The sequence below is a fragment of the Drosophila gunungcola genome, unplaced genomic scaffold (assembly GCF_025200985.1).
Source record: "Drosophila gunungcola strain Sukarami unplaced genomic scaffold, Dgunungcola_SK_2 000076F, whole genome shotgun sequence".
In the NCBI taxonomy this organism is placed as follows: domain Eukaryota; kingdom Metazoa; phylum Arthropoda; class Insecta; order Diptera; family Drosophilidae; genus Drosophila; species Drosophila gunungcola.
This window is the reverse complement of record NW_026453239.1, coordinates 399,945-424,963: the sequence shown is the minus strand read 5'-3', so window position 1 is coordinate 424,963 and position 25,019 is coordinate 399,945. Positions and strand designations below refer to the sequence as shown.

General features: G+C 39.7%; 3 protein-coding genes across 5 annotated transcripts; 1 reads left to right on the top strand and 2 right to left on the bottom strand.

Annotated features, from left to right (window-relative positions):
- The first annotated feature begins 285 nt into the window (after positions 1-285).
- LOC128264646 (uncharacterized) lies at positions 286-13,386 on the top strand. Of its 2 annotated transcripts, none has more exons than XM_053000243.1 (3): positions 286-562; positions 1,452-1,868; positions 10,326-13,386. In XM_053000243.1, exons 1-3 carry the CDS (start codon positions 502-504, stop codon positions 12,182-12,184), a joined length of 2,337 nt encoding a protein of 778 aa, XP_052856203.1. In that variant the 5' UTR covers positions 286-501; the 3' UTR covers positions 12,185-13,386. The 2 variants fall into 2 exon arrangements, with proteins under 2 accessions (XP_052856203.1, XP_052856204.1); XM_053000244.1 differs by lacking the exon at positions 286-562 and adding an exon at positions 1,186-1,348.
- A 6,382-nt stretch (positions 13,387-19,768) lies between these two features.
- On the bottom strand, positions 19,769-21,233 carry LOC128264707 (uncharacterized). The gene is made up of 4 exons (XM_053000344.1): positions 21,080-21,233; positions 20,958-21,019; positions 20,768-20,885; positions 19,769-20,259 (listed from the first exon to the last, which is right to left on the bottom strand). Exons 1-4 carry the CDS (start codon positions 21,112-21,114, stop codon positions 20,172-20,174), a joined length of 303 nt encoding a protein of 100 aa, XP_052856304.1. The 5' UTR covers positions 21,115-21,233; the 3' UTR covers positions 19,769-20,171.
- Positions 21,234-21,812: 579 nt separating this feature from the next.
- LOC128264690 (coatomer subunit delta) lies at positions 21,813-24,532 on the bottom strand. 2 transcript variants are annotated; one of them, XM_053000323.1, is made up of 8 exons: positions 24,336-24,532; positions 24,176-24,215; positions 23,887-24,110; positions 23,421-23,830; positions 23,161-23,361; positions 22,779-23,092; positions 22,593-22,704; positions 21,813-22,521 (listed from the first exon to the last, which is right to left on the bottom strand). In XM_053000323.1, the coding sequence occupies exons 1-8, from the start codon at positions 24,336-24,338 to the stop codon at positions 22,227-22,229; spliced, it is 1,599 nt and encodes a 532-aa protein (XP_052856283.1). In that variant the 5' UTR covers positions 24,339-24,532; the 3' UTR covers positions 21,813-22,226. The 2 variants fall into 2 exon arrangements, with proteins under 2 accessions (XP_052856283.1, XP_052856284.1); XM_053000324.1 differs by having other exon boundaries at positions 23,161-23,358; positions 24,336-24,531.
- Between the last annotated feature and the right edge of the window lie 487 nt (positions 24,533-25,019).

The following is a 25,019-nucleotide window of genomic DNA, read 5'->3' as shown; positions in this document are numbered from 1 at the left end:
AACTATGATCCGAACTAGTTGTTCCACTCACACAAAAACAATATTTGCCGGCTGTCATGAGTTTTATACATAAGTTTTTAAACTGGATTTTGAGCGGTAAAACATTTGCACATTGAATTTTTTTAAAAGTAGCTATGCGTATGTGACAAGCATGTCTTGAGTGCCCTAAAAGTCCACTAATTCGGACCCATCCAGAATTATCTGGAAATGAGGTTTTTAAGAAGTTCAGGTTAAACAACATATGGATCACATGGCCCTGTAGATTTCTGTGTTTTTTGGAAATTGGCCGCCCTGTGGAATATTATTATCAGCATGTTATCGGATCGGTTCAGGACAGTTTCAAACCAAACAAAACATTTGCACAGTATCAAAATTGTTGCCGTTTCTTTCGCTTCGTTTTGTCCCTAGTAAACACTCCACCACGCAAAATCGAATCGAATCGAGCTAAATTTTCCTAATCCTTGGAAAATCGGCGGAAAAGCGCAAAAATTGCATACATTAATGAAGAGGTTTCAGCAGCAACAGGTACCGAGGTTCGGCAAGACGGCTAAGTTTGTTCCAGGTATAGTAAAATTTTTTTTATACTGAAAATACAGGGATAACCCTTGGAAACCTAAGATAAAAGTCCTCTGTCGACTGTCATCTGATGTTGTCACTTATATTAATTAAGCTGATCTGGTATAAACGTACATAAAACAAATGGTTTGGGGAAAATTCTATGTTGTTCATGATTAAAAGTACAGGCGTAAGTCATGGTAACCATAATATAATACCCTATGCAGGCGTAAAAAACGACCCAACATATGGTATATCCCATGCGAGCCGTAGATACAGATACACCTTATCTAAGTAGGAAGTTTGCGGGAGCACGTGGTCAAAACCTGGTCGAAAAGCGCCACAAACATAGTGTGACTTGGCCTAGGTTTTATTTTCCGTCGCCCTAGCAAAAGGGAGAAAGAGAGGGCAACAGAGATAAAGAAAGAGACAGACAGAGCCGATGAATTCGCTGTATTCCCGCTTTATCAGCGGGTGATTCACTGTGTCGTCATCAGTGAAGTGAATTGTACGACTCTGTCTCTGGGTTTTTTTGCATTCGCTGTATTTTCTTGGTGCCCAGCTTTTTGTTTATATCGCGAGCGTTTGCTAATCGCGCCATTTAGTTGGCTTTCAACTGCAAGTGCAGGCGGTTTGCTGAGGGTTTCCTTACAAAATAGACAAAATATAAACACCTTAAACGAAACAAAATTTTGTTTACAATCTTGAAATTAATTCTAACGCGTTTATGTCTGCAGCGGTACAATGCATTTCTTTCTCGAAGATTTCTTGCAAGTACATCTTCTTAAGATTTGTAAGTTTCGGTTACGAAATGTGTTTTTATAAATTGTATTATACATAATATATTCCCTTTTTCCGAACCAAAACAAATACTAAATTGCTGACTTTTTTTCCAGATGACAAAATGCAGCGTTGCAACCAGAACAGCGGCAACACTACCATCAATACGACCAGCAACACCAACAGCAGCAGCAACAAGCGCTGCCCACAGAAATACACCGGCAACAACCTAGCATCAACCAATGGCATGATGGCCTACCAGCAACATGCAACAGCTACGACAGCAACATTGCAGCACGGCAGCAACACCGGCAACAAGCACACAACTCGCAAGAGTCGCTACAACACCAACAAGCAACACCAGCAGCAGCAACACCATCAGCAGCAGCAGCAATCCAATGCCTTTGGGAATATTCAGAAGCGGAATGGAATCGCTGGAATAACCGGAAGTGAATCCTCGCCCTCACGACCCCCTTCGAATTGGCTGGAAAGGGGCTACGGACATCGGTTGGCCAGTTCTTCATGCATCGAAGGTGAGTTATTGCAACAAAAAACTTAATAGATCAGTTAGCAGATGCCTGAATTATTACAAGAAGACATAAATAAACAAAAAATGCAAAAAAATTTGTTTGTGAATACAAAGAACGCACTAATATTTACAAATATTTACATGTGGAACATAGTAAACAATGACAGACAACAACTATTAACCAACAAATTTAGCGAATAACCAAATCGTGTGAATCACTTAACTAGCCTTTCTTGGCACTGAGCTTCTGTAACAAATACGGTTTTAGTCAATCTTACACCCACATATGTACATTTATTATGTTCATGTCTGTATCTTGGCTCATGGGTATCGAAATAAAGACGCTGATTCACGATTTCGCTTTGTTTTTAATAAAATTCCAAGCAAATCGCCGGCATCTAAAGTGAATCATGCCCAGCCACGAAATTAACGTCATCGCCGCTAACGGCAATGAAAACGGGAACGGGAATTTGGATCGGGTCGGATCGGATAGGATCGGGAATGTGAAACGGGAACGGGAACGGTTAAATCGAGAGCGGCCATACCGCCAAACGGAAAAAGTACAGACACACAGATACAGATACAGACACAAATTCGATATATATTTCTGGGTCAGTGGGTGGATGGGCGGTGGATTTGACATTAATTACGGAAATATCTTTGAATTGGAGTGGCCTCTTTGGCGATAGAAAGTTTACAAAACAATTTTATCAGAGAAAATGCTAAATAAATCATCGTAAATTATAATTATGGTTAATCTTATAACAAAAACGTTCGTTAAACCTTGAGTACTGAGTGCGCAATTATTGTTCAAGACAGCTCATCAAAGTAAATAAATAATGGTAAGAAGGCATTTTTACATCAAACTTAAGTGTTTTACCACCCTAATTATTACGTATTGCATTTCAATGGAAACTTTATATAAAGCATCACTTCAAAAGTGAAAAGTCCACTTGAACTGAAGCGATATCTATCTATGGTGTCGTTGGAAAGTTCTTATCAAACTGGGTCTATCTATAAGTAGCCATTCGATGGGGGTAAAACCTTGGTTACTAACATTTCAATTAACTTTGAGATATCCGCCACAGTCACTGTCCACTAGAAACTGGCATTGTTCACAAGTAAGAAAATTGCAGGAAACCTTCGCTTGTATCGGAACTCTAGAGAAATATTTATAGAGGGAGAGCACGTCTTTTATTGTCTATGGCTTTCGCTTTCATTCGCATTAAAAATCAATTAAAAATTGGGCGACTCAACGAATACGAAAGGAAATGAAATAAACAAACAAAGGCATCTCCTACGAGAAAGGCAGGGCGTAAAAGTCATCAAAATATCAACAAGCTATAAAAAAATTCAAATTCTATGGACATTTTTTTAAATTATGCGCATCAGGAAATTATGTGTGTTTACGAAAGAGCTTAGGGCTTGCCAATTCATTGATTGGCAATTATGATTGGGAAGGGATTACTGACGATAGTTACACATAATTTTTTTGACCTTCATTATTTGATTAATTATTTTATTTGAAAATAAAATTATTACTTTCCATGTGGAAAGCAACCACATTTACTGTATTCATAAATTAATTGTATCTCTTCTAAATTAACCATATGTTGTTTTGAAATGAATCCCTTCATTTTTAATTTTTTGTTGATTTAAGTCTTTGTTTTTGTGTCAGAATTTTCCATAATTTATTTTTGGTCGGTAATCAACAAAACTTTCCAGAATCAGGTCCCCATTTTTGTTGTTACCGTTCGACTCGAAAATAAACGTGTATTCGCTGGACGGGGAAAGCTAAGACGCAATAGAGGGGTAGCTGATTAGAGTTCAGATTTTTCAGTTTTCAGTCAGCTGGCGCCTCTTAAGCATTTTTATATTCGCTATTTGCCGTATTTCTGCCGTATCAGGTGAATTATTGTTGGACGCCTGTAGTATCAGTCGTCGATCGATTTTGGTCAAACGATGAACTGATAATCGACGTGTAGCCGAACCAACAGTAGATGTTTTTTTTTTGCGGGCGATCATTACATAAGCGATCGTTTTGTCATTGATTAGCACTTGGATGGAAATAAGGGTGGTCGAGAACCGAGTTCCGAAATCTCAGATCTCCGGGATTGCACAAGCAAAAATTCGCACCGCAGCGTTAAATGCCAAAAATAATACGAAACGAGATCAGAACTTGGTATTTCGTTTTCTTTTATTTGGATGAATATTTGAAAAACTACAATTTGAATAAATAGTATGCCAGATCGAGAGGAAAATTGTTTTATTCATTAAACATTTAGAAAGTTTACTTTAAAATCCCCTTAAGTATGATCTTTGAGTGGCCCAAAAAACCTCTGCTTTAGACTTTACAGCATTTTTCCAATTAAAATGTTATGGCCAAAGTCTGCCATTAAGCCTTTTTTATGGCACACACTCATTAGATAACTGTCTTGGCCAAAAGGAATGTCTTCCATGTGCGGTTTTTGCGGTCCGACATTTGGCGAATGCGTTTTTCACGCCTCACTGAATCTCACACGAATCGGATTTGAGGCTATATATGGTATATATGATACATATCTATATATATCTTTCCCCAACTCTTTACCTTCCTCCAACGATTGTTTTTCTCTGTAGGCCAGCTGCAATTCGAGTCCAAAGACAACTTGAACTAATTTTTGCTTGCCATTTTAAGTGGTGCCAACTAACGGTGCATCAAGCCACAATAAAACACAGTCACCTCGATGGTATCGGCTAAAACAGACAGGTACAACAGTGCTGCCTATAAGTGTAGCGCTGAAAAAGTATTTGGTTTTATTAAGCAAAGTCTTTAGTATCTGTTTGAAAAATGGCTTAAAGAGCTTTTTATCTATTTTATGTGCTATACACCTTAGTGGCACATATGCTCATGATCCGCACTGCAGCTTGCTCTCATAGCTCGGATGCCTACTCGCATTACTAACCCATTAAAGTGTGCTGCCGGCAGAAATCTGTAGCCGCAATACTACTTGTATAACAATCGTAAAAAGTGCTCGCCATTCCGTTTATTGTTGTTCGGCTTCGGCTTGATCATCACATCATCATTCGCATTTCTTTGCCGATCTTTGGAATAGCTCCGCTTAACCCCTGTCTGCCCCACCGCGCTGTCTGCACCAGTGTCTGTGATTTGCCGCCGCCGGCAATAGTCAAGGTTAACGTGTTCGCCGTTTAAGCACCGGGCGTTTACCCAATGCCTGAGTCCGCGTCTCCGACACAATGCGATCCAACCCGATACGAGCTTGGAGACCAAAGATCGCCGAGAGATCTTCGTACAGTGGGTGATCAGTGGCCCGTATGCTACACTAACAGCTAATCCGTGGGAGAAAGTTCAGATAGGAAAGGGATTTTTAGGCCTTATGTCACCACTTGGAAATAGACAAATCAGGTCCGATCACACATTAGATAACTTTTGGGCTTAGAAATGTATAATGTCATCTTCGCATAACAAAGATAATTGATAAGACAAATGACAGGCTTCTTCTTAATCACTATATTTATCTCCATCTGCGTTTTTTTTACAGCAATCTTAATCTTTTTTAGTAGAAGGATTACTTCTGTTTAGTGCTGATTCCCAGAACCAGCATATTTTAGTACTGATATATTCTTAGAAAATATTTTAGAATTGTAAACAAGGGTATTTATTATTTCGTAAAACATAATAAGTATCCCAATAGATATTAACTGGCACTCTTAACTTAAATGAGGTTATTCTTAGAACTTTTATCGCAGGGTAAATATTTTGTACATTGTTTTTTAGAATACACCTTATAAGCACATAAAGATATAAAGATTATTAATCGGGCTATTTTGAAATGGGTTCCAAAATGAAAATAAAGAAAAGCCTGATAAAGCAAATTTACGAGTCTAGGTTTGCCTTATAAGTGAAACCAACAGATCAGATGTCCAGGTATTATCTAATGATTTGATTACAACAATCTGGAGGTTGCGTGCACACAGCTGTATACATATAGTACTATATATGTTATGTACATATATCTGGCTAACCCTTAAATACGTCGTTTGGTCGTTTGGATTGCTTTTTACGGCTCTGTTTTGTTTTTGGTTTGGAAATTATTAAATCTTTGTGCCCCCTTCTGCTGACCTCAATGGCCGCATTTTGCATACGCATATATTATTTCTATTTGATTAATAAAACTCATATTAGTTTACATTAAAGGCGACTATGGGACCATGCCAAAACTTTGGACTGACGACGGGATGTTGTGACATACGTGAGCGTGTTGTGTTCGCTCACAATTAACTATCGCGATGATGTTTACTGGTATTATAGTTATTATTTTTTTTTTTGTTTTTTTTCGCTTTTTTTTGTTTTGCCCAAAGCCAAGTTTTCGGGCCTCATTAAAAATGCACAAACCAATTGCGAGACGAGTAATTTTGTTCGTTGTCTTGGCACAGGAAGCGCCGCATAAAGCCGAAGGTCGTTTTTAAGTTGTTGAAAATTACACTACCTGGGATGCTGTTTGGATTTTACCATAAAAATGGGTCACCCCATGACGTCACAACATCGATTGCGTCACTAGGCGACCCACAAAATATAGATATGGGTTGATTAATAAACTAATTCATATTTATGGACTTATCTTGACAATTGACTGCGCACCGATAACTAATTAAACGGCATTGTGTTGCCTAGCTGAATCCAATTTGGCACTTTTTCTGAGATGAGTAAATAGATTAGTGACGAAGTAATTTATGACCCCTTGGGTTACCGATTCATCATCGAAGGGGAAGGCCTATCTCGACTCAACAGCTGTTGAATATATAATTCCCATCAGAGTGCATTTGATTTGTTTCTATTCCATATATTTCGGGCTTGCTGATTAGAATGGCGTCTTTCGGCACTCGACTACAATCACAATCAGAGTCAGAGCCACAATCACAGGTGCGGAGACAATCGCGACAATCGAGGGAACTTTTGGACTGGACGCTGTTGCCGTAGGTAACTGGAAATTGGGCAGTCGGGAATATGTATAAAGTAATTGTGGGCCCCTGGACACGCACATCTTATCACTGCCCGGTAACCAAATGTGGGTAGCCTTCATAGTCTAGACAGGGGAAATCTAGCACTTGGCACAGGAATAGGATTTTAAATTTTTATTGTACGGTTATAGGTAATATATAGCACAACAGCTCGGAACCAAATATCCGCTATAGAATAGATATAGTTCGTTTCAAAACTATAGTTAGGCAATGTATTTTAAGTACTCCAAATTATTCAATATAAATTTTCCCTTTGTCATGTATATAAAATCGACCCCTGCATGTTGCCACGCTCGTAGTATGAAAGTTACATTTTGCATTTAAATCAATTTCAACGCCAGTTGTATTTTGTAGCACGAGCGCTTTTTACAATGAGTGCTTTATGCACCGTTTTACTTTCATGGATTATCATTTGTCAGCCCCTGACACTTTAGTCTCACCTGTTTAACTAAACTATCTAATCGCGGGCTCTCAAGTGTATGTACTTCCGTACCTCTTCTAAAGTTAATGTCTGCCAATGAAGAGAGATTAAATGCCCTTGCAAGTGCGTGGAAAATGTTCACTGAAAAGTGCGACATTATTTAAATATCCTTTGCTAGCTGGCGAATCATAAAACTCATAAATTTCGCTTTGTTTCTCTTTTAATCGGATGTACATATATTATGTGCATAAACATATTTATATTCTAATATGATTTTCAAGGCTGTTTAGAGAGTTTGGCGCGTGCGTTGGTTGGCGATAAAGCCGTATTGTAGAGCCTGTCGTAAAAACGTTTAAAGGCAGCATTTCGGTTGGCTTCCGAGAGTTGGACACACAGATGGCCAAAAGTCGGACCGAAACACGCCCAAAAACTTCGGCCACGCTTTATCTAATCGTTGACCACGCACTTGTATATGATACCCCATGTACTATACGAAAATGATACGTGATGGACATACCTATGACGAGCATATATGCGGGTGGTACATATGTAAACAATAATTCGATCCGCCCCGATATCATTTCTTCGCCCCCTGATGATCCCATTGGGTCTTTGGGTTTGCAGCTCACGTCTGGGTGCTTAGTGTTCGGCGTCCTTCGACGCGGCGAAGTCAACAAACCCACCTCGCCATATGATTTATCTATGCGCGCTTTGAAATTCAATTTCGATCCCAGTGGCAGCCACTTGCTGGGCCCCAAAACGGGCTAAATACAAATGTATGTACATAGGGGTGGTCTTAAATTGCATGCAAATGTTAGGGCCTACTGCATTTAAGGCGCATCAGAATGAATTTTGGGAAAAAAAAGTGTCTTATCGTCTGAGATTTAAAGTATATCACTAATACGTACCATTGCCTTTGATCAACAAATTTAATACGTGTCGTATGAGTAATTTTTACAAAATTTTGCACAAGACATAAAACTTAAAAAAAAAATGGTATGGTTTTCAAATACATTTATTGCTCCTTAAAATGTATCACTTTTTTATTTAACCACCCTAATGTACATATATGGGTAGCACACTAGTGTTAAGGAAGTGTTCGCTCCAACGCTTTTCACTACAAGGAAGCGGTTGGCAATTCGCAAGTCGCCGTCTAGGAAACAGATAAGAAAATGTCGTCGACTTTAGAGGCGTCATAAGTCTCCTCTGAGTGACGGATGACTCTTGACGGAATAGGAAGACTATAGTTTGCTCAAAGTGCGTCACTTTGAATATCGTAGATAGATACCAGAAATAATAGACTGTTTAAGATTGAAAAGAATGCTTGATAGGATTTATAATCGTTAGGATCTGGGATTGATACAATGTCTTATTAGCTAAATATCATTTCTTAACAAGCAACTTATTAAACATTTATATGTAAGCTCCAAACGCATCAATAGGATATGCATTGATAATTTTAGGCTAGGATCAAAAATTTTTCGTTTGATAGACTATATGCTCAATGTTTTATTTTTTAAAGGTTCTTGGAATACATTACTTTGTATTTTTTTAGAGTTACCCTACTGAATACCAATACTTAACTAACCACTCATTAAACATTTAAGCTTAAGCTCCAAACCCGTCCTTAATATTGGTGATTTTAAATAAATATTTGGGCAAGGTTAAAAGTAAATTTTCTAATTGAATATTTTATTTAAATTATGATTTGAGAAACTTGCTTTTATATTGCGTTTAATAACGCAGCATTAGGTGTTGTATAAATATTCATAAATAAAGCTTAAGTGGTTTCATTCTATCAATTATTTATCCAGCGTGATTAGTCCTCGCCCCAAAAAACTTAAATTAATCTTTGACAACAGGTCAAGCCAGCTCAAATGCCCCTCTATAACCCCTTTTGGCGCTCCACAAAACACCCCCCACGAACCCCTTTTAGAACTTTAATGATTAACTTGAGAACGAGAATTGAAAAGGGGAATGGGAAAATGATGAGCTAAATGCGGAAACCGAGACAACGTATAGCGCTTAATAGGTAGAAATAATAATAACAGGCGGCATATAATAGTCATAATAAAATGTGTATAATTGTAATGCGTCAACACGAGGCCCCCCTTCCCCATCCCCAGCCACGCCCCACCCCCTTTTAACCCACCCGTCGGGTGGCAACCAAATAAGCTGAATTAGCAAAAACTCGAGGTATAAACGCCGCACACATGCGTCAATTTCCAGTCATGCGTAACCTTCCCTAAATCAAATCACACTATCAAAAATTAAATATATACATTTACACGACAAAAAAAATAGTCTTCACTTTGGGATAAAAATGTGCAACATTCGTATTACATATGATGAGAACATAATAGTTTTCTTATAATTGAAAATAAAATTATATTAGAGCCAACTTTGATGCAAAAAAAACACTACACCAAGAACAGAAAAAAGCATAATAATCTTTTTGATCCAGCTTATACTATTTTTAACCAATATCATATATTAATATCATATGAATCCGAACGTAATACCAAACCATACAAAGTTTTTCCTAAGTGTAGCATAGAATAAAACAAATAAAGGGAGATATGGAAACGACAAAAGAGAGAGAGAGAGAGAAAAATACTCAAAAGCACGTGGCGTTTGTTGATAAGCGTGTAAGTTTTACGCTTGTGTGCGAACGTGTTATCAGAATTTGAATTTCTAAACGAATATTTTATTTTATTGGTTGAAATTCCTAAGAGGTTTTTAATGAATAAGATTCAAGAAATAAACAAAATTTAAGGGTAATTCTATTGAAAAATGTGTCAAAACAAAAAAAAATAATATTTTATAAATACGAGAAAATCATTAGGCCATAAAATTAAAATCTTTATTATTACAAATGAATATTCTCCAAGTATTGAAATATTTAAATTACTTTGGGAATCTTTATTAAATAAAGTATGCAATTCTTAAAGCTCTTTTAATGTTATATGTAATAATTTTGATTAATTTAATTACCCCTTTTTCCATGTTTTATTGCAGACAAATTTCTGGGCCAGCACAATCCGGGTCATCGCAATAGCACCAGCAGCGAGGCGACCAGCGAGGACATGGACTCCAGCAGGGAGCATCTGAACAAGCCGAAAGGCAACTTGAATGGCGGCAACGGCGGTGGCCATGTTGCAGGTGCTCCCAGCGGCAACAAGTCGCGCTCAAAGCGCCAGCAGAAGCAGCTCCGCAATCCTGACCAAAATTGTGGCCAGAAGCCGGGAGCCAGTGCCTCGATTGGTGGCCAGAAAACCGCCAAGCAGACTGCTGGTGGCAAGTGGCGTCAGCAACAGCAACAGTCCAACCCCGGCAGCAACAACCCACAGCAGCAGCAGCAACAGAAGCGCAACAGCAACAAGAAACCCGGCAAGTGCAACAGCAACATTGGCGGTCATCCCGGCAGCAACATCTCGAAGCACGGCAGCAACGCGCAGCGGAAAACCTGCGACAGCAGCTCCTCCTCGGCCTTGAGTTCGCCCACCAGTTCGCCAACGAGTTCGCCCCATGCGAATGGCAACCGGAAGCGGATCGAGCGCTCCCTAATGCCCGGCGTGGCCACTCTGGAATGGCGCCGAGAGCGGGACCGTTGCAGGCAGAACGCCAACTTCCTGGTGCCGCCGCTCCGCCAGTACGAGCAACTGGATCTGGACGACCGGGCTGTGATGCAGCAGCTGCGGCGCCATGTCATCGACCACCATCTGCTAAGGGTCTACGGCTTTCCCGTGGAATCCGTGGTGCACGAGGGCGCCATCGAGATCTTCAAGTGCCTGCCACACATGAGTTTTGCCGCTGCCCTGGCGGAAACTGCTCCGGCCGTCACCGTGATCAACTGCCACGATGGGTTAAGCAACCAAGAGGAGGTGGCCACCTCGAGCGACTCCGGGAACAGCTCACCCCGCTCCCTGGACTCCGAGTCCGGCGGCGAGTGGAGCGGCAGCGAGTGCGAGTCCTCCAACTCCTCCTCCGTGTCCTCCTCCTCCTCCGCCGGCTGCGATGGCGAACTGGGTCTGGAGCTCAAGTACTGCCAGTACGTGCAGGTGGAGCGCAGCCTGGCCAAGCCCTGTGCCCGCTGCAAGCGGCACTTCCTGGTGGACGAGCTGACGGGTCAGTACCTGACGCGCGAGGAGTGCCACTACCACTCGGGCAAGTACCAGCGCTACTACGACGGCGTCTGCCATGGACGCTGGACCTGCTGCCACGAGGGCGAGGAATCCTCGCCGGGCTGCTGCCTCAGTGACCGGCACGTGTGGACGGGCTCGGTGGTGGGGGTCAACGGACCCTACTACGACTTCGTGCGGACCCAGCACCGGGAGCAGCCCTCATCCATCGACGGCGACGAGCCCGCTGCCTACGCCCTTGACTGCGAGATGAGCTACACGGGTCGTGGCCTGGACGTGACCAAGGTCTCACTGGTGGCCCTCAACGGGCAGCTGGTGTACGAGCACTTTGTGCGGCCCGAGTGCGACATCATTGACTACAACACCCGGTACTCGGGCATCACGGAGCGGGACCTGCGCTCCGGCGCCAAGAGTCTGGCCGAGGTGCAGCGGGATCTGCTCGATCTGATCGCCGCGGACACCATCCTCATTGGCCACGGACTGGACAACGACCTGCGCGCCCTACGCCTGGTGCACAACACCCTGATCGACACCTCGATCAGTTTCCCGCACTGCAGTGGCTTTCCCTACCGCCGGGCACTGAGGCACCTCACCAAGGTGCACCTGAAGCGGGAGATCCAGAGTGGCGACGGCACCACGGGACACAGCAGCTTCGAGGATTCGCGGGCTTGCATGGAACTGATGCTGTGGCGCATCAATCGCGAGCTGGATCCCACATGGAGCTGGGAGGATTAGGGTAGGCGGGGGTATAGGCTTGGGGGAACACATGGGGGCCAGCAAGTACTTTTAGAAGTTAAGCCAGTTGTAGGATCGCCTAGTTTGTACTGTATTCAACAAGAAAACAATCCGAAAATCTCAGCTGCGTCGTTCACCTGGCAATCGGTTTCTATAATACTGATGTATCTGATGCATCGGCCTTATATAGGGCCCCATTGCCAGATGTTGGCTCAACGTATCCATATATCAAGTAATTCGCTAAAATGAAATGACAAAAAACGCAAAAGAAGCAAACAAAAAAAAGGAGGATAATCATTATTTATATGCAATACATAAGGTGTATTTTGTAAGCGTATATCTATAGAGAAAAATAGAACTTTAATCTACATATGTATATACATACATTGTTTTTTTTTTCTTGATTAATTTCGAACCACGAGAAAATGTACTGAAGTTTTAACTGTGATGTTTTTTTCACTTTCTCACATATTTACACGTCAAATGAAAATAAAAATGAAAAGTAAAAGTAAAAACAAAAACAAAAACAAAAACAAAAAAAAAAGAATAGAAAAATACAAAAATATATACATACATCCGCGCATTCATTATTTTTTTAAGAAGCACAGAAGAAAGGCAATACAAATACTTTTTTATTTTGACCACAACTTTCAACTAAAGTCACTCCATTTATTATAACTTACCTTTACCTTTAGGTTTCGTTTCATTTCTTTTCGTTTTACCTCCTACCATTTATATTATTATGTTACGAATAAAGCATCTCATATACAAATGGAAACGAAGTAAAAGTAAAGTTTAACTTGAACTACTTTATACACTATGCATAAACGCAAGTTAGGTTAATCTTATGTTTTTTTTTCCAAACGTTTTGATTATTTATTTAACGAATTCTCGCGACAAGTTCATTGAAAATTTCTTCAAGTGTAAAATTTTTCACATTGAACTCCATTTTAGGCTAAGCAATTATTTTTTTGTTTTCTATCGAGTAACTATCGACGATTAACCATTATTCCTTGACTCTGATTTTCTAAAGAGAGACGAGGAGTATTTTATTCGAAAATCGATGTTCCTAGCAGCATAAGTTTCAGCACTAATACACTGCAATAAGCGGCTGTTTTTACATTGAACGGAAGAAAAAAGAAAAGATGCACAACGACAAAATTGAAAGAGAATAAAAGAAACAATGATTTGTTAAAACTAAATATCACTTACAAGAAATGGTTCTTATTATTGGTATGGGAAATGGTGCAAACACAATAAAATAAAAAAAAATTTTCAGCTGTGGCCAACAAAATCACCACCAGTATTTTGGACCTAGCTGTTCGCACCACATGTCGGCTGAGTAATATTTTTGGTACCGAACAAAAATGAGTGATATATGTAGCGTGACGAAAGCACATTGACCCACAGATCATCCCAGGGAAATCTCTTCGATCTAGACAAGTGGTATTTTTTCTGGTTTTTGTTTGGGAAAACACAAACTTTTAAATCTGTTAACAATGTTAACAAGAATAGCTGCGCATGTCTCTTAGTTTGGATGAATTTATTTACCTTGGCCAAACATGTGGTATTTTACTGCTTCACTATTTACTACTTACAGACCGCGTTACCTTAGTGCGGCGATCAAGATCAAACCGCATGTGTTTTCAGCCGACTGGCGATGCTGGCCCTGCAATGCGAGGTCAGTGAATAAGATAGATGTAGACCTGATCAGGTAGTACCTATATGTATTAAAAATATAGCAGTTTTAAGGGGAAACTTTGAAAATGCACCTACAAGTCGATATTGAATTTAAATGATTGCTTGCGTTATTATCAAACACGTTGCATATAAAATCAAATGCATCAAATAACAGAATTTTGGACCCAAAAATCGATTTTAAATTAAAAGAACTAATCCAAAATATATTACATATTGGTTTGGACCCAAAAATCGATCTTGAATTTACATTTCGTAAGTACCCTTTAAAATCGAAATCCAAGTACAGCTTAGCCAGTCCTTTCTGTACTCTATCTGCTTCTGCGGTCAACAGCTGTAATGCCAACTTGCGGAAGCATCGATCTGTATGATCAGCCGAGGGTTCTTTTGAAAATACAAATAGTGTTTGCCCAACTAAGTAATTAGCAATCGGCGAGAGTCTAAGATCAGGTATTTCAGGCATCTGCGTCGCAGAATCCACTTGTGGTATATGTACATATTTTATATAAACAACGCTTACATCGGAATGCTGGGTATCGGAGAAGATATAGTAACAGATGTTGGTTTACAGATATCACATCTGATTGTCTGTTTTCAGGGATTATCATTAACCATTGCTGACGTCAATTTGTGCCATGTTAGCGCTCAAGTGCGAAATAAAAATCCTGCATTGGTATCGCACAGAAACGCGACATATGTCGCGACAGTGTGCGTGTGCAGCAGTGAAAGTAGAAAGTGATTCAAGAGGTGGCGGCATGTTAATGATGCTCGGCCGATGACGAAATACCAAAATGAAGCACTGAACAAAAATTGGATCACCATTTCACCTTTCATTGTCAATTTTCTTGTTTTCTGTAATTTTAACTATTGAAAAGTGAGGTCAATTTTGTCCCTTAATTTGTTGGTATCGAAAATGTAAAATGGGTATACAAAAATCAATTTAACTAATATTTAGTTTACTAACTTAACTTTTACATTTAATTTCTAAAAAAGGAATCGAACCCCCAGCTTTTGTTTTGTTTAAAAAGCAAAACAAATGTATATACATACATCGATTTATAATCGATTTAATTTCTTGCCTTTTGTTCGTGACAGAAAAAGGGGGGAAAAGGAAGGAAGGGGCTGATGATCGTTTGACGGATGAAGGCGATCGACTAAATATAAATTAAACGTTCGTGTTTGGCACATTTGTGCGAGAAATCGCATCAATTGTTTTAAATGTCTGGTATATAGGCAAAGTTGGGATGTGTTGGAGATACTATATGCGATCTATAGGTAATGCCGCGTGCACGGAACCCAAATCTGTAGCAAAACACTCGCCAGACTCGCGGATTATGCAATCGTCGCCCGAGAATCGGAATCTGAATCGGGAGAGTTAATATGGGCAAGGCGAAGATAACATCTGGCTATTGTGTGTTTTTATTTTTCATTTAAGGCTTTTGGCCAGACAAACAGTCGACGGCTCCCATAAGTCGCATGCAAATTTTCCCCCAAGCTGAAGCAATTAAATGGCCATTTTGCAGCCGTTACGGGAGATGACACACTCAACGATAACAAATTGCAGTGAAAATGTACTTCAATTCTACAGAAACTCATGCGTTTCGATTTTAAACATTACTCTAAAAACGTATCATGAGGTTAAAAGTATTTTAAAATGTTTTTTAATGATAGTATAATAGGATTATCTGGCCAGATGCCGAGTAGAGCTGGCCAAAATATAAAAACAGCATCTGGCGAGCAAAACATCCATGATTCATGAGATGGTGCAACAATCGCAATCAATTTTGAAATTAACCATATAAGGCGAAAACCCAAATCGAGTTCCTCCATCCCACAATGATGATGATTCACAGGCGACAGCATTTCCCAAAAGAATTCGGCGTCACTAAGAAATGTTTATTTATTTTCTATGCGATTCGGCGTCACCTGCTGACCCGCCCTACCACTTTACCACTTGTTTACGATGCAGATATAAATAGCCATTCGTTTATGACCATCAAACTACTACTACCACAGTCAATTCTGGCGATTGACGATGACTGATTAAAAAATATATATATATTGTTTATATTCCAATAGAAAACTTCCCAAAATTAAGTTACATTTATTACTTCACTGGAATGGAGTAGTAAAAATAAATATCTAACTATTAATTTTAAAATTGTAAGTTAAATTTTAAAAGGAAACATGAAATCATAATATTATATACAATGCTTATTAAACTGAATCATTTATATTTAATATTAAAAATTTTAATTAATGTGGAAAATATAAGATTTAAAATTTATTCCTGTTTGATTTAAATGCATATTATTTATGTTAAATTTGGTTTAAATTTAAATTGAAGTTTCAGATATTTAAATCAAGTACAAATCAAATATATACAAGTTCGTTGAGCTCGACATATCAGTTCAATTACTTTTTATACCTGGCGACAAAAATGTAAACAAAATCAACATATGTATGTCGTCATTTCCATATGTTGTCATTTCGTGGCAAAATGCCTATATAGTATATAGCATAGACCGATGACGCGATAGTTGAGGGAATTTCGCGGCGGCGATTAGCCCCCCATGACATAATTACCCAAAACGGAGCAACATGAGTGGTGAGATGATAGGCGCCTCCATATGGACATATATCGAATATTGTATAGAGACTGCTAACGGGTTGCCGTTTCCGTTCGCCAGCTACGTTTGTGGGCACACTGCAAGAAATACAGATTATTCTCCATTTTATACTTATTCATGTTTCGTTTCGTTTCCAGTGAACACTTTCTATTTTATCAGGATACACGTGTAGTAAGAAATAACCTATTAAACTTATTATAAAGAAAAAATAAGAAAAGAAAATGAATAATGTCTAATTTCAAACGCGAAATATCAGATAATCCAAAAGCTTGAATTACCTGTTGCATTTATTCAAAAATTTTTTAATGTTTCTAGAAATGCATATATCTAAAGCTTTGAAGATTTTTTTAGTGCCTTTGTTTTCCACCCCCCGAAGTGCAACCAATTATTTGGCTAATCGAATTGCAATCGAGCATGGAATTGATCTTTTCACAATTATAGGTATCGATTATCTGTAATGTGGACTTACTTTGTTTTGTCAAGCTTGGCTGCACATAAAATTCATATTCTGTGCTCCATTAGTTAAACAAGTGCTGGAAACTATGATTAAACTGATCCTTCAAATATACATAAGCCATTGTTTGACTAAAAGTAAAACAGGAAAACAAATTTAAATGGCTTGCGCTAAAAATAATTAAGATGGTAATACGCTTGGCCATTTTAAGGTGGTAAACAAATGACCAAGTTATAATTATCACAAAACAATCGGCTGTCTAAGAAATGTTGTAAAAATGTATAATATATGAAAGCCGCAGATTTTTGTAACATCGAAATATGTTTTGGGGGGTACTTTGTTTATTTATCGCATTTTTTCCTCGACCAATTTATGATCTGTCATAATTCATGGGTTTTTCGAGCTCTGGAAAGGGGGCATTTTTCATGTCGGACACATATCGTAATTCTTAAGGCCGCTAGCTGTCCGCTTAGTGGTTTTCGATCAGGTCCGGTTGGATTTTGCCAAAAAATGTGAAAAATGCAGCGGGTCGCAGCGGATTTTGGAATTTCTTTTTGGCTGCATCGTGAGTCATCTCGCCGTTGGCACTTTCGCCGGGGAAAAGGTAACCAGTTTTCCTCGTTGGCGTTCCAGTTTCTTAAAAGCGAGAGTGAATACCGAAAAATGTGGTTTTTTTTTTATTACTTCCATGTAAGTTTAAGAATAAAACTAAGTGCTTATATTTTGTATTGCCAACATATGTTAATATATATATATATATATATATATATATATATATATATTAACTAAAAAATACTTACATTTTTAAAGTAAGTTGTGAGATATGATAAACTTTACTACTTATTTTAATTTAAGCAACAAGATACGAAAAAATTAATGCATGTTTAAAAATAAATTAAAGCTATTATATGTAAAGGTTGCGTACTTAAAAAGTCAATTTTGAGATATGGTAGATACTACCTTTAGAAGAACAAAGAAGATACCACCTTTATTTTATCCAAAATGTAAACGTAAGTTATATAAATACCAATTCAGTATATGGTGGTTAATCACTGCGTATGAGTAATAATTAAATAATTTAAAATTTTTTAATTGAAATATAATGCAGTCAGGGGAAAGGGTTCTCCATGTCTAAAGCCATCGAAAATAAAAACCTAGAAAAACCATTGGTGGTCACATGGATCCCTCCAAAACTGAACGCTTAATTCAAGTTGAAGGCTTTTGCAGCGGCGGCTAAACAAACGCACCTTGGCTGCCAATTTCGGTGTTCATTTGTTTTTTGTTTTTGTTTTTGTCGTATTTTATCAACTTTGTTGTCTCTGTGTTATTTACCTTGCACAGCCACAGCTTTTCGACACCCACACCCACAGAAAACTGAGGGAAAAAGCTGAAAAAAGAAGCCTAGACGCCACACGTGGGTCGCCAATGCCCCGTGGTGAAAGTTCAAGGCCTTTTCAGGTTCGGGGCTCTGCAACAGGTAAACACTGAACTCGAAAACAAAGAGTGGGTGTACCTGGCTTGTTTGGCAGATGTGCATACAATATTTTAATTTTTATATTGTTTTGCAACGTTAAAATTCGCCCTGCAAGTTATAAAACTCCATCACCTTGCCGCCTTGACATTTGCACAGAAAACCAGAATGATATGATGGTCCTATCGTATCTCTTTACATGAAAATCGTATCCAAAATGTATCCGAGAGTTTTCGAAACACAAGTACCTTTTCAACATAACTGACTACAAAATATACGGATATTGTAAGCATGTTGTATCCGAGTAAGGCACAAAACCGGCCGAGTGGGCCTCTTCTCCTGGCGGTACCAGGGAATACCATCAGTTGCCTGTGAAGATTTTCCATCGATTTTAGGCGCCGTTCGTGTACGAAATTTTGTGTGCTGTCATACTACTTTCGAAACAGTCAATCCTACCTAAAGAAAAGTTATAATAATTGTGATAATATAAAAAGAGACATAAGCATTATATTTGAAATTATTAGCAAAAAAAAAAATATAGTAAAACTACACTGATAAGAAATCGTAGTAAATCAACTACTGTATACTCCATTTGAACATTTAGTTTTCTTCCATTGTTTTTTAAAGTGATTAGATATATGGAAAGTATTGTATACTCCATTTGAATATTTAGTTTTTATCCATTGCTTTTTAAAGTTATAAAATATATGGAAAACTAAATTTTATTTAAATTTTTACTTTGACCATTTTCGCAATAGATTATAATATCTGATATACATATGTGATTTAAGTTCAAGTATTGATTTTGCAAGGCATTAAATGTTATGATTTTATATTTTAATTTAAAAATGTAATTTTACATTTTAAATTCAGTACCCAGATATTTATGTTTTATATAAGTACAAGTTTCGAATTTCCAAGTCTTAAAACTTCTATAAAGGACAAATTCTTAATTTTCTTCATTTTGAAAAATACCACCGTTCAATAGTAAAATTTAAAAATTGCTATGAATAAATGATTTAATGGTTTCAGCAATAGATGCACGACTGTATCGCAGAAACCATGGCTCGTGGGCTGCGGAATGCGCGGCAATTTGTCCGCTGGCACTACTGATACCGCTGCAGTGTAGCCGCTGATTTGTTGCATGCAGCATGCCATGTCCACGTCCATGTATCACTTCTTACATGACGTGGGCGGAGGCATTTCCTCGATGCCATGCGGTGCACCCAACCCATAATGCATACCCGGAAAACGTGCAAGGAACTGCTGCACGAACCACTCAACTCCACACCAGACCAAACCGTTATGATTGAGTAATTACGGCTGAACACTTCGAGAAAATTGCCAAGTTCAAAAGCTTGCATTGCTATAATTGTAATTGGTGTATATATGCTCTGATCACTTTTTGGGGCTTAATCGTACAAAGTCTGTTTGTACATAGTGATAGCGCAAGACTGGCTTAGAGATGGCTATTAGCAGCTGCGCTTAATGCGTAATGTATTACGGATAATGCTTAATGCTAGACGAGTCGTACAAAACAATGATTATGGATAATGGTTTTCGGTTAGATCGATTGACAAATGTAACAAATCAAATGAATTAAGCGAAGCTGGCGCGTCGTGAAAGATATCTGTATTTGTATCTGTATCTGACTGTGTTTCCAAGTCCTGATCCTGATTCTGATCCTGTCTTGCGTATTTGGCCTGAGTGTTGCGCTTGAGGCCCCAGCTCCTGTTAGTTGCTGGCGGCGGTAGCCGATGCAGTCGTCTGCTGCTTGAAAAGCACACCAGTGATCTCGCCGTCCTTCTGGATCACACAGCGTCTGGAATTAAGGAAATGTATATGTCAGAAAAGTAATCACAAAAATATATTTAATTAACTGTAGTCTATATGAAGTTTGAGTTTGCAAAAATAATAATGCAATTTTTGGAGGGTACCATAAAATCCTACTTAAAAAATTTCTTCAGTTTGTAAGAATTGCATTATACAAAAAATATATTAATAGGAGACTTTGTTTATAATAGCATCAAAGAACAGACCATCAGTTCGTAAAAATTGCATTACACAGGTCTTAAAACAAAATTGATAGTCATAAATATTCATAAAAAAGTTGTACTTAATTCAAAAACCTTTTTGTTAGAATTCAAATTTGTCACATGATCCACAATGAAAACTTGTGCTAGCAAAGGAGTATCTACTGGATAAAAACCTTTATAAATAATTTTTCCATTGAAGAGATACAAAATAAATAGATTAAGAAGAAGTATTGCTATGGAAGCATGTTCTCCAAATGGGAACACTCACTCAGACCAATGGAATTGCCAACTTACTTGTTGCCGCTGTACAGGCAAATCGTGGCCGGAACCGTGTTATTTGGCTCAAGTTTGGCCACCTGCTCGGAAATGGCCATTCCGATGCCGGACACGTTCGGATCGATGTCGCCCTTGGCTGCAAGAGTCCATCGGCATTATCGCAACTGATTAATCGGGCCAAAGCCCCCGAAATGCTCCATATACTCACTGCCCAGACACAATCCCTGACGATTTGCCAGAAGAGCTCCCACCGTGTCCTGTCGTGCGGTGCTGCAAAGAGGGGTTATTGGTTATTATCAGTGGGGTTCTTGGGCCCTACGGGATCCCTACATTTCCGCCAAGACCTTCTCTAGTTGCTGCTCCATGGGCGTTGCTTGAAATTCGAGACGTAGAACAGAAACCCAAGTAAAAAAAAACAAAGCCAGAACCAAAACAACAACCAGTGTGACCGTTTGTGGCCAGACCAGCAATGTCAAATACCGTACCATATACAGTAGGCCTAATTTGTATAAAACCCGTTACTTTATACATCTGTATTGAATAGCTAATGTTATTTATTAAGATGATTTCCATGTCTCCACACTAAGAATTTGTTTTCTGATTTGTTCCTTTTATATAAAAATAAACAAAAAAAAATCATCCAAGGTATAAAAATACCTATTATTATACAAATCTAATTTGAATAATTCAAACATATCATTCTAATTTTTTTTTTTTTTCATTTAGAAACCAACAACGATTTTTTCCGAAATCATAAAACTTACTATTAAATAATTCAAATATAATAAAATCTTTGAATACTTAAGGTATTTAAATAATAAATTACGATTGTAAGTGAGTTCTAAATTGAGGTTTATTTTGTAAGTTAACCTTACCTTTTTTGAATATACAATGCTAGTTGTTTTCCAAAGTAAAGAAAATAACTATTATTTTATAGATACTTTTTAAGAAATTAATATCTTAATATATTTTCTTTAATATATAATAAATACCCATTATAGGTGAATTCGAACATGGAATAAAAGTTATTAAACAAAGAAAACGCACCTTCTGTTATCAGTAATTTTATGTATATTGTGTATAGTTTATTCATAGCATTTTACATAAAAAATACTCCAAATGAAGGGGGTGCCACAAAGCGCACGAAACAAAACACTTTACAATTGCCAACTACAACTAATTACCTTTCATTTATTTTATACCGTTATACGCTTGGAGTGCACAAAATCTGATTTATTAATTGGTATCAATGATTTTCCGTATATATTTAGCTTTTTGTTTTTTGGAATTACTCGCTCTGAGAATCTGTTCGCGCGACATAAATATCCAAAGTTTGAAACACAAAAATAAAAAAATTATCTTTAACATGCTGCAGCAGTAGAATCAATCGTATCGAATCGAATCGCCCCGGGAAAAATAAAATGGACTTCTAGGTATATTTATGTACTACTTAGGTGGGCGTGGCCGGCGGCATGGCCTACACGATCTCGTACTTCTCCACGAACAGAATGGATTCGCTCGAATACTTGACCGCCGCCTCGCTGTCCACCTGCACCACATCCTGGGCCACGACGCCGGCGTACGGCGTTTTTGAGACGAAGGACACCTGCAAGGGAAAGAAGTCGCCCGGAATTGATGCACTGCAGCTGAACTCCATGGAGCCGGACTTGTTGGCGGCGTCGATGATGGGGATGTGCCACTGCAGAACGTGCTTGCGTGAATCGTAGTTGTAGGTGCCATCGTACTCGGCCACCGACGGCTGCACATTCATCCTGAGGATGAGATGGGAAAAACAATTAATAGGTAATCCTCTCAAGATTGGTGACAACAGAGATCTACTTACGGCAAGGGTATGACAATGGCCACGTCCTGCAGCTCCAGCTGCTGGGCCTCTAGCTCGTACTCGATGTTCACATCGCAGCCACCTTCGCCATTATCCGACGGCCAGCAATTGACTGTTGGAAAAGAAATGGTAACAAACACACGTAAGTGAAAGAGAGGGAAATGGTTTGGGTGCGGGTCAACTTACTGGTCAATGGAATGGCCGACTCGTCCTGCGAGACGAAGCGCCACTTGAGCACACCCACGTCAGTGTTGAGGGGAAACGGCTTGCCTAGGTTCTTGAGCCCGATGGTGGTGCGCGACTTAAACAGTTCCTTGTCCACGTTGGGGTGCGTCTGAAGCTGCAGGCCCTGTATGTGGTTGGGGGACAGCTTCAGCAAGAGGCGGCCGTAGGCATCGTCCGAGATGCGCAGTGTCAGCAGGCCGGAGTTTTCGAACTGCTGCACGCCGCCATCGCGTCCAAGGCGCACCACCAGCTTGTCCTCGATCTTCAAATGCACACTAAGTGGAGAGATGAAGAGAATTTCCGCATTAGATGCAGTTATATAGGAACTAACTAGAACACCCACCTCTCCTTGTGAATATCCGCCGAGATGGCCGCCTTGGCTGCTGCACTGGCGCTGGCTGCAGCACTGGAGCTTCCGGCGGGCGCTGCCGGTGCTAAGTTGGCTATCTTTTCGCCTTCGCTCTTCAGCTGGTCCACAAAGCTGTCCACATCCTTGGACTTGCCACCCAGCTTGAGGGCATTGCGCGAGGTTGGCTTGCTGCTGCTTAAAATCGTCATAATTAATCGAGAGCGACCAGATGGAAAAAACAATAGATGACTTACGCAGCTGCCTTGGATTTGGTCTCTACATCGATGGAGGTGATGCCAATGGCAGCGCTGGAGCCGCTGGAACTGCTCACGCCACTGCTACCGAAGCTGTCGGCGCTGAAGCCACCGCTGCGTCCGCCCATGCCGCCCAACGAGGGACCACCCCGCTTGCTGGCCTCCATGCGCTGGCGCTGCAGTTCTTTGGCCTTCTCGCGCATCTTCTGGCGCGCCTCGCGCTCCTGCGTCTGCCGCACCGCCTGGTATACCTTCTCCTCGTGCGAGTCCATCTCCACGAAGGTCTTAATCTGGGCCAGATTGACGCTCTCCCTGTAACCAAGGGCCACGATCTCGTCGAAGGCGAAGATTAGGTTGAAGGCGTTCTCCACGATCTCTTTTTCGTCTAGGGAATGGCTGTACTCGGGAATCTGTAGTTAAAGGGGTGATTAGCATTGAGTTCTCTAAGTTTTATAGACTTCTGTACCACTTTCGAGAAGAGGCGCAGCGTCTCCAGATCCTCCAGAATGTTGCTGGCCTTTGTGGTGATGAGCAGCATGTAGAGCTTCTCCATCGGCTGGTAGACGTAGCGCACGGAGTCCGTCTCCACATAGGTGTGCTGCTTGCCAGCGGTCATGAGTTTGGGAAAGGCGGCCAGGAGTCCCTCGATGCGTGCCTTCGTCATTTCGACGAACTGACGTGACAGGATCACTGTGCGTATACGTTATTTGTTATGTGTATGTGACTTATTATGGGGTATAAGGCTTTTTACTCACCTTTGCCATTCTTCGTGCAGACTGCCGCAGCAATAAGTACCTGCAAGTCGAATAATTAATAACAAATAATGATAATTCCGGAATACCCCGATTAGCCTCAAAATCGCCGACGTGTTTGTGTGCGTGTGTGTTGGGTGTATGCTGGCCGGTGGACTCTTACCATTTTGCAGCTGCTTTTAACGTTTTTAGGTCCTGGAAAATACTTCGCGGATCGGATGCGGATGGCGCAGGGTGGACTGCTGCTACGGATCGGATTTGCAGGGCGCTCAAAAAGTCGGTTTTCAATCAATCCGCGTAGCTGACGTGTTCGGTTCTACGACAAAATGTTTACGCTGGCTGTGTGTGAGTGCGGGCCAGTGTGACCAGAGTCGCCGCGCAAAGCACCGTAAAATCCCTGTTGATAGGTGGCGCAACGACTTTTGAATACCCCGCGACTTTCTTAAATTGTGTTGGCAACGACGTGGGGATAGCCTGATACTTACTAAGCTTATATTTGTTATAATTTTATTTAACCAGTCCTTTGTGGATTATAAATATGCAATAATATTTCTTGGCTACCTTAAAATCTCATGTTGGGTAATTAATTTAAGAGATACCTAAAAAGGCTTTAAAAACTTTTTTTTTGCTTTTCCCCTTTAAAACACTGCAGACAGCTACATCTAATATTTGTGTTAATTAATTTTTAACGAAAACCCTTCTACATTTATAGGGGGACATTTTTATAGACTGTTAGCAGCTTACACTGTTTTCCAGCACCTAATATCCACAAATGAATTATACAGCACTGCCTTTTAAATGACCGTTAAAGTTTAATGGGAACATTGTCTTGGTTGAGAAAATAATA

Bases quoted from the DNA above. Each gene is read 5' to 3' on its own strand.
- LOC128264707 (XM_053000344.1), bottom strand. From the start codon at position 21,114: ATGGAGCAGCAACTAGAGAAGGTCTTGGCGGAAAT. The intron at 21,020-21,079 runs GTAGGGATCCCG...CCCTCTTTGCAG, and splicing joins GAGAAGGTCTTGGCGGAAAT to CACCGCACGACAGGACACGG. The intron at 20,260-20,767 runs GTAAGTTGGCAA...CCTTAATTCCAG, and splicing joins TGCCTGTACAGCGGCAACAA to ACGCTGTGTGATCCAGAAGG.
- LOC128264690 (XM_053000323.1), bottom strand. The intron at 23,093-23,160 runs GTGGGTGTTCTA...CTCTCCACTTAG, and splicing joins GCGGATATTCACAAGGAGAG to TGTGCATTTGAAGATCGAGG. The intron at 22,705-22,778 runs GTAAGTTGACCC...CTTTTCCAACAG, and splicing joins GTCGGCCATTCCATTGACCA to TCAATTGCTGGCCGTCGGAT.
- LOC128264646 (XM_053000243.1), top strand. From the start codon at position 502: ATGAAGAGGTTTCAGCAGCAACAGGTACCGAGGTTCGGCAAGACGGCT. The intron at 563-1,451 runs GTATAGTAAAAT...CTTTTTTTCCAG, and splicing joins GACGGCTAAGTTTGTTCCAG to ATGACAAAATGCAGCGTTGC. The intron at 1,869-10,325 runs GTGAGTTATTGC...GTTTTATTGCAG, and splicing joins CAGTTCTTCATGCATCGAAG to ACAAATTTCTGGGCCAGCAC.